The sequence below is a fragment of the Fringilla coelebs genome (genome assembly GCF_963513975.1).
Source record: "Fringilla coelebs genome assembly, chromosome: 1".
Classification (NCBI taxonomy): domain Eukaryota; kingdom Metazoa; phylum Chordata; class Aves; order Passeriformes; family Fringillidae; genus Fringilla; species Fringilla coelebs.
The window spans coordinates 28,364,401-28,377,454 of NC_140028.1; the positions used below are offsets into that span (position 1 = coordinate 28,364,401).

The window sequence follows — 13,054 nt, forward strand, 5'->3', positions numbered from 1 at the left end:
GCTTGAGTACTAGTCTAACAATGAATGCTCAGAAAAAAACTGTGAATAAAACCGGTAATTTTCTTTCTAGGGCAGTGTTTAATGAGTGAAGTATAAACAAGCTCCAATATACCCAGTGACTGATGAGATTTTGGCAAAGCATACTGGTGATCATTGGTTATCACTGTCCATTTTCTGTGTAGGTGGTGGAAAAATAGTGGCAGGCTGTTCATCTAATGTCCATGTCACTGTCAATAATATATGGAAGGTTGATTTCTTTCCTCATGTTGTCATATCCTTCCTCCTTCCCTAGGGTTGATGAAGAAGTCACATTTACTCACCTCTGTGGTTGTCTCTGAAGATGTGCATAAAACAAAATGAAATCTGTTGATAAAAATTATCTGAGAAATGAGCATCATTTGCCATGCATTAATTTTACTGTTTTCTTTAAAAATACCTGCAGACCTTAATAATTTTTGAAGTACATATTAAACCAACATGTACATGATTTGCCAGTGTTCCTTGAAGTATTTGGTTAATTATCTTCACACAGGAGACATCAAAACCCAAAGTATGAATGATTAAGCCAAGCTTCCCATAAAATTCACCAGCAAGTAGGGCTATGACAGACTGCTAACAACAAAGTGAAATCTGCTGTGGAAAAAAAAACCATGAAAAAAATGAGAAAAGAAGAAAACAATGACCTCAAAGATGTGCAAAGAACAGGAAAAACCAAGATGCAACTCAAAAGAAATATAGGTTATTTTGATGGGGTAAGTTTTATTATAGGATCAATTGTTGGAGCAGGGATCTTCGTGTCTCCCACAGGGGTGTTAAAACATTCCTTACTCAATGTTGGCGTTGCACTAACAATCTGGACTGCATCTGGGCTGATTTCTCTGATGGGTGCCCTCTGCTATGCGGAGCTGGGAACTGCTCTGCCCTTCTCTGGAGGAGAATACAGCCACATTAAAAGAGGCCTTGGATCCCTACCCGCCTTCGTGTTTATCTGGACATCAATGTTCACCAAGCCAGCATCAAATGCTGCTCGAGCCTTGCTGTTTGCTGAATATGCCACACAGCCTTTCTACGGCATTTGTCCTGTGCCAGATGTGCTGAAGAAGTGCTTGGCCTTGGCTGTTCTCTGGTCCCTGGGGATTTTGAATGGCCTTAGCGTCAAAATGTCTGCATGGGTGCAGACAGTTTTCACTCTGCTGAAGATGCTGGCCTTGTCTGTGATTGCTGTCGGTGGCATAGTTCTCCTCGTTACCAGGCCAAATGAGAGTCTGGCCAGGTTTGAGGACATGTTCGGCTCAGAGACCCCCAACGCCTCTCAGGTTGCTGAAGCCTTCTTCCAGGGGCTGTACGCGTACGGCGGCTGGTGGTCCCTCAACTACATGGCAGGTATTCTGCTCCTCTTCTTTAGATTTAGTTCTGCAGTTCTTATTCTTGTGTTCCTCAGCCTGTGTTGGGAGAACTTGTCTCTGCTTCAAGACCACAGGGTCCTTCTCGTTTTACATGAGTGTTTTTTGGGGGTGGTAGAAGAGGTGTTGTTCCTCTCTAGGGAAAATTCCTGCTTTTTGTGCAGAATCAAGTTGACATTTTTAGAAAAGTACAAGAGAAATCATAACAGTTAATTTTAAATCTCATGCATAAACAGAATTTTTTATACCTTAAGCATTTGCATTTTGTCTTTCCCAGTGTCCATGTCAGTGTATTTTAAGGAAAGTATCAAGTTTTCCATGCCAAACTCTGTGTGCATAGGTAATTTCTGTTTAAATAACTGGGCCTTATCTGAGGTTATGCAGCTGGTTTGAACATGGTCAAAATAATTTTGAGTTTTGTTAGAATGCAGTAATTTTGTGGGATATATTTTCCTGGGAAGATAGACTTTTGAAGTCCAATAGAAAGTAAAGAGAGGTCTGTGGAAGGTGGCATAGATTTCTTCACCGAATTTCTACTCAATTTTAACATTCAGAAGGTTTTTGAGTATCTGTTTACTTCCCTATTCTGTATCTGCTGACATGTTGCAGTAATAAATGAGCATTTTTTCCTGAAAGGTACAGATGTTCATAATGTTAGGTATTCACATCACAAGTTAAATCAATAGAGTTTTATAGTATAATCAGATTCATGGAATTACATTGTAAGCAAGTGGATATTGCTGTTATATCTTTAACCATTTGTATCCATTGACCTCTGTCATGTAAAATATTAAATAAACGGAATGTGTTAAATGCATACCACAAAGTTCAGTGGTGAGGATAGTGTGAAAATTTGGTTAATGTTTAAAAACCTGACTGTTGTCTTTATAATTCAGGTACTCCAGCTTTAAAAATAGGCTGCAATTAAAAAAAAAAATATAAATCAGGAAAGTATGGTTTTGAAACCTTAGGTATTCCTTTATGACAAGTGCTTGTCTTTGTAAGCCTGAGAAAATACAAGACTTCTGGTAAAATACTGATTTATTCTGATCAGTTAGCAGCACTAATCAATGCCATACACTGGGCAGCACAGCTGTTTAGACAGATGTAACCTATGCAATACTTCTGAACTGATCTGAGTTTCCTATGCTTCAACAATAACTTCATTTCTGTGAGCTTCACCTGATGGATCAGGTGCCAGCTGGCTGGCACAACTGCAATAAGTAACAAAACAAATAGAAAGATAAATTTAAATTGGCAGTTTTGGTAATTATCCTCTTCTGAGCTCAAAATTACTAAGTGTATTTGTTGTATCAGAAACCCCAAATTCTCTGATGGTATCTGAATTCCACTGTTGAGGTCCTTCAGTCTTGTCTCTGTGCACTACAGTCAGCACAGGGATCATGGCTCAAGGCTGATGTCCTGAGCAGAAGATAGATAGAAATCAAATGTGAAAGAGGAAACGGATTTCTGTCTCCTAAAAGGAGTTTAGATAAGCTGCACATCTGACTATTCATTTCTTCCCTCTTATCTGTTGTTTGCTGGTAATACTCAGGAAATTCTCTGTAAATGATGAGGGAAGTGGGAAGTGGTGAGGGAACAAGAAGAAGGAGTGAAAGAAATGAAAAAGAATCTTTTTGATTGAGATAATGGTGATTGAGATTAAACTTCTGGAAACCAGCTCCATCTTTTGCTGGGACTATGACATGCCCAGGAATGTGTGCCAGTGCCTGAGTTATACACCTGCAAAATTAGATTTTTTTCTTGTTTGGTAAGAGTAGTTCTAAGCTATAAGGCTTAGCACTAAACAGTTTTCCTACACTATCTTTGCCCTGGAAAAGACAATAATCATCAGTATCCATCTGGGAATGGCCCGCCCTTTAAAGCCACTGCATTATTCCTCTTATGTCTATACCTTTGGTCTTTTCTGTCATTCTGATATAAATAAATTCTGTTAATTCTGATATAAATAAATTCTGATATAAAGAGCAAAGAGAAAGGTTTTGAGTAGGAATAGGCAAATATGCTCAATAAATTTCAGATCAGGATTCATGAGGTGACATAAGAATAAATAATGTGATTTAAGAGTTGCATGTTTAAGCTAATGATTTTCAAGTAAGGCTACTTGAAAATTTTCTACCAAATCACTTTTCTAATGTAAGTCAAATATGTGATTAATCAAATCAAAGGGAAATTATCACTCCTTTTTTTATTTTGTGAATCAATCAGCTCTTCATCCAGCCCTCCTTCCAAAATAGTTTAAAATAGCTAAATAAAAAAATATTGTTTAAGAATCTTTGATATTGCCCTGTTTGAGAACCTCTGTAGGATTTCACAAGCAGAGAATTTAGCAGCCATGATTAGTGATTGGGGCAGGACTTTGGCATCAGTCTTGTCAAACTCTGCACAGCTTCACCACTGAAAAACACTTGCAGAAGCTGCACTGTGTGCTTCATTTGTTGTTTTAAATTGTATTTTTCAGAGGAGATGAAACGCCCCAGCAGAAATATCCCCTTAACTGTGATGACTGCTGTTCCTGCAGTGATTGTTTTTTATTTACTAGTGAACATCTCATATCTGACTGTCCTCACACCTAAAGAAATTGTCTCCTCAGGTATGTATTTCATATTTTTTTTAATTAAAAAGAACTGGCCCATTGACATATCCATCTGATGTCAATGCCCTGGGTTACTTCTGCTCATCTAACTTCACAGTCCAGAAATTTGGGGTTATTTTCTTTTAACAGAGAATTCTTCTTTTACTGTATGACGCAAACTGGATGAATGCAGGCAGATTGTTGAAATTGTTGGCTTTTTCCTACACTGTCTAAAAAGAAACCAGAAGTGTATTAAAACCTGGAAAATAAGGTGAAAGTCAGGTCCCAAGTATAGAGATGATCTTTGTTTTCCTGTAGTTTTAATCCTATCTCCTCCTTTTTTCTCTATCTCATTGAGTCTTAGACTAAAGCCATTACTCTTTAGGAGGTGGACAAGTCTAACATGTTCAGGAGTATAGAAGAGACTATGGACACAAAAATGTAGCCATTTTGGGTGTGTATTATTCATGATATATACTGTGACTTCTTAGAAGAGCCTATGCGAAATCCAGTGCGTATAAATCCTGTCTCAGATCCTGTGCCAGTAAGCTGGCCAGGTAAAGCTCCAAAGGGAACTGTATTTCTCCTTGATTGTCCAAGCAGCACATTTTAAATGCCACTGTAATGACACTGAGCTGTCAGACCTTGCCTACAGGCCTGACAAAAACCATACCTCATTTGGATGGATCAATCTTGTTTTTTTCTTATGAATAAAGCTCACTAATAGAAATGGGAACAGTGTACCTGTCACTCAGTAATCTCATATTATCGCTTAGCCAGTGTCAGGCTGTCTGCTGGGAGAGATGGATCATTTGTATGCTACAATGAAGAAGGTAGCAAATACCAGACTATCCATGAGTAGCAGCTGCCAGCTGGCATGACCAGCTTCATGCATACCAGGGGAATTACGTTTATCTATGCCAGTTAAGAAGATAACCTTAAAATTATAGCATTTTTTCAAACATTTCTTGTTCCTTCACTATTTTTTTTTCTTTTTCTTGGGGTGGGGCGCACTGTTTTCCCCATCTCTAATAACTTCTGATGCTGCACAGGATACTGCAAGACCTATGTTCCTCATGGCATTTGGTTACAGATCCACTAAATATTGTCCTCACTACAATATCAGTTATAGCTAATTTCCAACAATATTGAGTATCTCTTGTTTAGAAACAATCTTTCACATTTCCCAGTTCCACCCAAAGCAAAATCTCATTAATAGCACATTTCTTGACTCATCTCTGAATGTAGACGTGCTCCTGTTGGCAGTTTCCTGTAACAGCAGATTGTGTCACCACCGTGGTCATGCCAGGGACCAAGGAGTTAATTTTCTTTTCTTGCCCAGGTGTGTGTGTGTTTGTGATGCATGACATGAGATGTGGCTCACTCCTGCTGGGCAGTCCATGACTGTGGTATTGGCCCCAGCAGGTTTCCCTGTCTTGCTCTGACAGGCAGTGCTCCTTCTTGCTGTCATCCTCCCAGGAAATGTTTAGCTCTTGAATGAAATACCCTTAGGATTGGATTAGTGTTTGACTACTGCAAAAAAAAAAAAGCAGGTACTGCTGGTAAATAATAGGTGCTTCTTGTATTTTAAGTTTTTGTTCCTGTTGAGTCTGTCAGTTATTCAGAACATGGTACTTGTACTACACTAATTCTTTGCTTTCTTGCAGTTGCTGTGGCAGTCACTTGGGCTGATCGAGTGATCCCCTCTGTTGCCTGGATCATTCCTCTCTCTGTTGCTGTCTCAATATTTGGTGCCCTCAACTGCAGCATGTTCACACTCGGTCGATTAAGCTATGCTGGAAGTCAGTCAGGACATTTACCTCTTTTAATATCCATGCTTAATGTCCACTCCTGTACGCCAGCACCAGCCATGATTTTTTCAACCACCATTGCATCCATTTTTATCATCCCCTCTGACCTTATTATGTTAACAAATTACTTTGGATTTTCTGCCTGGCTTATGACTGGATTGACTTGTGCAAGCCTGATTGTACTTCGATACCGGGAACCTCATCTACATCGACCGTACAAAGTAAATGGACCCAAGTTAAAATATTTTTATAAATTTTTTTTTGAGTCCTGGGTTGCCTGCAAAAGTTATAGAAGAAGTGCAAGTCCAAAGTGGAGAGTCACAAAAATACAAATAATAATCTCAATGCTTAGAGCCTTATTTGAAAATTTTGCTTCACTATAAAAAGAAGATAAACAAACAGATGGTCTCTGCCCCAGAGAACTTGTACACGTGAGATAGTTCTTTGCAGAATGGGGGAGATGTGCAAACAATGTGGAACCATACCAGGGTGGAGCACTGAACAGTATAGGACTCATTGCCATTCAGTCCATTGAACTTTGTTCTGCTCCCATCTTCCCTGACACAATCAGAGTCCTTAAGGATAGGTTGAATTTCCTCTTAGTCCAGCAGTCAGAAGGCTGGGTTAGAAGTGTATGCTCATTGTGAAGCCTTCCAGGCACCCAGCCCTGAGGGTCTTATAGGAATCCTCAATATCATATGTGAACAAATGAATTTCCAGCGGTGCCTGTCTCTCCCCCTTGACAAAAGAAGGAGCCTAAACAAATGTTTTAAAAAAGATTCCTCTCTTATAGGCAATTTGAGTCAGATGATTCTTGTCCTGGGTGAATTTATAGCAGCATGAGAAATGGTACCCTGCTGTGGCAAAGAACACATTGTTACTCTAATGAATGAGGCAGGAAAGTCACAGTTCGTTTGTTTATTTCCTAACCCACGTTTTTTTCTTTCTCTTACAGGTGTTTCTGCCAGTTCCATTTATGATGGTGGCAATGTCTTTCTTCCTAGTTCTAGCTCCCATAGTCTGGTCTCCAAACATGCAATATGTTTACGCTTTCCTGTTTATGCTTGGAAGTCTTATTATTTATCTGCCTTTTATACATTTTAAATTGCATTTTGCATTTCTTGATAAAATTACTTGCCACTTACAGCTCCTGTTAGAAGTCTGTCCTGCTGATGGACCTGCTGAGGGCAAATGTGAATAATGGCAGATATTTAATCTCAGTACAACTGAGGGCCAACAGAGGATTTTGTTTAACTGAGTACAATAAACAGTACAATTTAGATGTTGGTGGGATACATAGGTGTGCATGCATGCATATACATATATAGATGTTTCACATATATTGCAAACATGCATATATATGTATGTATAGGCACAGAATCACAGAATGAACTAGGTTGGAAAAGACCTTTGACACCATCAAGTCCAGCCTATGACCAAACACCTCCTCATCAAATAAACCATGGCATTAGCATAATAAGTTAATATGTACATGTTTGTTTTTGTTTGTATAAATACATAAATATATATGTATACTAATTTAATAGGTGCAAACGATCTCTCTTAAACTTGCAAAATCTGTAAAATGCTCTCTCCTGCACCTGAATACACAGTTAAAAATTGCATAGTCTTGCAATTATAGAAATAAGAGTCAATGACACAAGCACAAATAATTATCAGTATTATCATACAGTAAATGAATAAATATATAAGAGTATAATTATAAAAATACACTCACACTTTGAACTCGAATTTTCTGGATTATTCTTAGTTTGCAGTAGCTCATGGATTAGAACTTCTGGTTTTAAAGACTTAATTTTTTTTCATCTACTACTTTTTTCGTATTTATTTTTAATAAATGCCTTTGAAGACTATCATAAAGTTGGCTGATCTTTTTAAATAGCAAGAAAATTGGACATGGTGCATCTTAGCTATTTTAGAGCAACACATACAAATTCAAGGCGAAATCTTACAATTCATCAACTAAGACAATAAAAATTACTTATCCTTTTCATCACAGAAATAAAAGCTAAAGATATGTAGATTCCTTTACTAAATCATTTACATCTTAAGCATTATTATTACTTTATTCCTTGCTTTCTTTTTGGTGTTATTGAGAAGTAAGAGCTTTTTTAAGCCTCCTCCCCTCCATTTTTATTTTGTTTATGAAAGCAAGAATAATTCTTTTTTCTTCTCATAATTGGGCCATATAAATATTTAATCTTAAAAATAAATTAAAAGTACATACAAGCCATTATGTATGTAGGTGATTAATATATGCTGCTATTTTTATAATTGCAATAGAATTACAAATATAAAGTGATTTTCCAGATCTGGCAATGAAAGATCAGCAACACAACCACCAGATGGCCCCAGCTGAACATTACACCATGATCTCTGGTTTGATGGATGTTGTATTGGTGAAACTGTCTTACAGGGCACTGTATTATAACACAGTGGAATGGAAAAAAATCTTGCTGCAATACTCGATTCACTGATGCATAACAATTTTAGAGACTGGAGTGACAGATAAAGAATTCTTCATAACTACCCAAAGTCTAGGGTGGCCATCAATAAAACCAGGAATCAACTGAAGGTTTAAGAGGATTTGACTTTGCACTGGAATGAGCCCCCAAATTAAAACAAGTACATGTAACAAGTGGCTTTTCTCAATGATAATGCACACAGAATGGAAATTTAAAGAAAAAATTATACCTTTTAACAAGCTGTATGAAGAAAAGTTCATACAAGTGAGGACTGCAATGTATACAGCTGAGCTGGAGATTGGTTCCTGCTGAATGCAAGGAAGGAATCAATGTTTAATTTCACTTAATAGTGCTATTGGAAAAACATTTCTCTTGCTGTTTAAATACAAAACATCATAAGACTCATCAAAATTGCAGAGGAGTTATATTTTAAGAACTGAATTGTAAATGGAAGAAATTATTTTACTATGACTAAAGCATCCATCAGTGATATGTAAATACAGGTGTGGCAGTGCCACAGATTTTCAACTGAACTTTCAAGTAATTTAATTAAACCTCTATTTTAATATGTAAAGACAAGTGGAAGTTGTAAGGAAAAAAAGTTTATGTAACAATGATACTGTGTTGTACACCAGATGATTAGGAAAAGCAAGCATTAGGGGGGAAATTGCTTACTTGGGTGTGTTGTTTCCATGTAATTTCTTGTAAATTTGTCAACTACCTATTTAATTCCCTAATGAGTTGGGTACCCACTGATAACATATGTCAGGGTATGTTTGTGTAATTGGAGCATGTATTTAATGATACAAACTTCATGTTAATGATACAAACTTCAAATATAGAGATTTAGCAGTTCCAACCAATCAGGGAACTCAAAAGTCCCAATGAAATTTAATATGAAATAAATTGCTTTTATGTGTCTTTCTGGAATATGAAGTAGACAGTTTTCATTTTAACAAAAATCTAGGAAATGGCACAAAAATATACAAGATGAGAAGTTTTAGAATAGGTCAAAATTAAAAATATCCATGCAAGTATAAGCCCCTCTGCAAAGCCACCTTTCAATGGCCTTGCATTATCAGATCATCAGCTGTTCTTTCTATATACCCTTACCTCATTTATTGGAGTGAATGGATGGTGCCAGATAATTCACTATCCTCTTCTCCCCATTTCAGCATGTGATCTTGCATTTTGTTTATCACTCTATGCTCAAATGCTGCTCTTGACAGACATTTTTGATATCTTACAGACTTTTCTGTGGCGTTCCTCATGACAGCACCTAGGCACTTCACAAACAACCACTAATTTCTCTTGACTGTTAGGAGCTGTGGCAGTGGTATCATCTTTTCTTGCTGAAAGTAAGTTAAGCTGATGTGTAGGTTGCACAAGAAATCAGTTTTGTGATGTTCCCTGAGATCCTTCAATTCACATCAAATACCTGGATGGAGAACCATTTTTGGAGATTCAAGTCCAAGTATGGATGTTTATCTTAGGAGCAGGGCAAAGAGCCAGGGACCTGCTGAACATTCACTATTCAGACACTATATACAGATTTCCATTTCCTTTCATTCCAGCTTTTAGATGAAAACAAAGAAGGTATGACCAAAATTGCTCACTAAGTTTGTATTCTTAAGACAGGGTACCTTGGACCTGATTTTTCATAGTAATTAGTAAGTTCAGACTGCCTTTAGTCCCCTGGAACTAAGTTCCAAGAATACTGTAAAAAGGAAAATAGGACAAATTATCACAGTCACTTTGGTTTAGATGAATAGAAGGTATCCTTTAGCTCAATTTCTGACTTAACTGTGGGTAGCTGCAATTCCTTTAAGACTTACAGTCTACTAAATGTTAGTAACTTACAGTCTACTAAATTATCACAATGAGATTTTAAAATTCCACAAATCAAGCATGAGGATTCAAAGTTTGGTATAGAAAATGGGGAAAACAGAATTAATTGCAATTTTCAAAAATTGTGATTTAAATTATTCCAGTATGGCCATGGAATTTTATAGAAAAAGACCAACATGTATTATTCTGGGCAATACTCAAATTCCTAAATCCAGCAACTGTTCTGGAAGTTGCTTCATTACATCAAATTCCTCCTCTTCTACAGCAAATGAGAGATTGGCTGCCTCACATTTAGCATCTTCTTCAATACAAATGTTGACTTATTCCCAGATCTGAGAGAGACAGGATTTTCTGAAAAAGGATGCTCTCATAAAATGACCCCTGTTGGAAAGGGACTCACACAGCTGAGCTGAATTAGCATTATAAAAGCAATCCCAGATATGGTATTGGCCATCCCCTGAATATGAGTCACTGATGTTCTCTTAATGCAGATTTTCTTTTGCCTGAGTGTTTCAGAATGCTAAATCACAAAGAAGCAAATACACTATTAAATGTATAAAGATTTCTTATTGTTGCTGGCTCATTCCACATCTCCAAGCAGTAAGCATAAAGGAATAGAATTCAAATTTATAACTTATGTTAGGTACTCTGGCCAAGAGGAATTCAATATTTTAACATTATAGCTTGTTTCAGTTGGTCTCAGCTGCTTTCCTACTTGAATATATCCCAGAAAGTGCTATATGGAAGTGTGACTTTTATTACTAGACTGTATCAGACATTTATTTACATTTTAAATTATTTTTGTCTTTGACTTCATAATTCTTTTATGCTTATGCATACTTGCATGTTTCAGAACTTCAGCCTTACAACAAGTAAAGATAGAATGTGGATAATTTTTTATCAATACTGTACTGACTGGTTCATTTTGATATGCAATCTCCCTATCTGTTTTTCTAGGTTTCGAACACAATATTTGTAATTATGTCTGCATTGCCTTTTTTTTTTGGTCCTTTATCTCCTTAAATAGACAATGTAAAATACAAAATTATTATCGGTATTATTTAAAAAATTACTTGCAATTATACATGCTATTCCATGTGTGCTGACTGCTTTACAAAAAAAAAAAAAAAAAGCCCTGAGGCAAACCCCAGAAATTGTACAAAGAAAGGAAAACCCCAGGAATTATCCAGGAATTATTTGTTTTACTTTCCTTTTCATAGTTAGTGTTAACTGTGATTCCAATAAAAAGATGATAAGCTAACACTGAACAGGTGTACATGGTTTTTGGTGCTTTGATGTGGTGATATTTGGTTGGAACCTCTGGGTTAATAGGGGAGGATGTCTGAGGGCTGCCTGTAGCTGTTAGGCCATGAGTTGTTCAGACCTCCCAACTTCTGCTCTTATGTTTGCTTCATGCACTGTGGATATTGCTAAGGTTCCCTACATCTCAGTTTCCACATATGCCAAACCAGAAACAGCTGTCTTTTAACAACTAACAGGTCAAAGAGCATTTACTTGTGGTGTTCTCCTCTGTATCACAGAAGTTATTCCTGCCATTGTCCTCTATGGCTTATTTCAAGTGATGGGAGATCCTAGGCATTCCCATTTCTTACTGGCTTGATTTGGAGGGATAAGAGCTATATCTGCTTCAGGAACTATTTTTATTTTGGAACAGGAAATGAAACATTTTTAAATGAGCAGTTGTATCCTACAGGTTTAGAGGCACTGTTGAAAAGTTGTACTGTTACTGTCGTTTTTCAGTAACTCTTGCTACACAGGGGAAATTTCAGGAGTGCAAGGGAAAGGTAACATGCTAATATTTAAACAGAATAAAAGAAATGAACCAGGAAATTACAGACTTTGTCAGTGTCACATAAAAAAAAGTAATGGAACAGGTAACATGAAACTGAATTAATAATGAATTAAAAGCGAGTAGCAGAATTAATGCTAGTTCATTTGTATTTATGGAAAATAATCCTATTAAACCAGTTTCACATTATACTTTCTGTAGTGTGGGTTGGGATAAAAGCTGAAGAAAAGGTGATTTTGAGGTCCACCAAAGCTGCAGACTTGACAAAGTAGCTACACCACTACAAATCAATGTTTTGTTTGGCAAATTTAAAAGTGACCAGGGTTTTTAATCATCTTGCAAAGCTACTTAAATAAGCCCTGTTAGCAAGGCTTTGTGCATAATATTGGCTAGGGATTTTCTCCTTCTTTTGAGAACAGAAAAAGGTATTGTTCCTGGCAGCAAGAGATAAATGTGTTTAGGCTGAGCCTTTCCTAGGTACCACCACATATACAGTGTGTCTTTAGTGTGAGGGTGGTGAGGCACTGGAGCAGGCTGCCCAGAGAAGTTGTGGATGCCCTGCTGTCGGCCAGCTTGGATGGGCCACTAGGTCTAGTGAAAGGGGTCCCTGCTCATGGCAGAGGGGTTCAATCAAATGGTCTTTAAAGGTTCCCACCAACCCAAACCTTTCCATAATTCTGCAATTGTGAAGTTCTAGGCTGCAAGTAGGGCTTTCTATAGTAATGTCCCACCAGGGCTGGGCGTAGCCAAGGCTGGAACTTTGGAGAGGGGCTGTTGCTCAGCAACCTCACAGCCTTTCTGTAAACATTCCACTGCAGTTGGCACATAGGGTCCCTCTCTTTCACTCTGCCTGCATGGGTATGTCCTGTCATTATTGTTAAAGTGCTAGTTTATATAAAGTGTTGGCCTTCGTACTTTGCAGCCAAGCTCTTGAACCTGAGCTTTTTTTGGCAACAGGTTCTTGAGGTTGTTTAAGGCTTCAGAGTATGTTCAGAAGGAAAATATATGGCAGGTGTTTCATGTGTAAAAACTTTGGGCACAGCTAAGTTTAAATTGGCTGCTGGTGTCCTCATTTTGCCATTGCCTGTTGCAGAGAGATC

General features: G+C 37.4%; 1 protein-coding gene across 1 annotated transcript; it reads left to right on the forward strand.

Moving 5' to 3' along the window:
• Positions 1-565: 565 nt before the first annotated feature.
• SLC7A13 (solute carrier family 7 member 13) lies at positions 566-7,011 on the forward strand (the record flags this gene model as incomplete). The annotated part of the gene is made up of 4 exons (XM_084222010.1): positions 566-1,383; positions 3,886-4,017; positions 5,667-6,031; positions 6,766-7,011. The coding sequence occupies exons 1-4, from the start codon at positions 651-653 to the stop codon at positions 7,009-7,011; spliced, it is 1,476 nt and encodes a 491-aa protein (XP_084078136.1). The 5' UTR covers positions 566-650.
• Between the last annotated feature and the right edge of the window lie 6,043 nt (positions 7,012-13,054).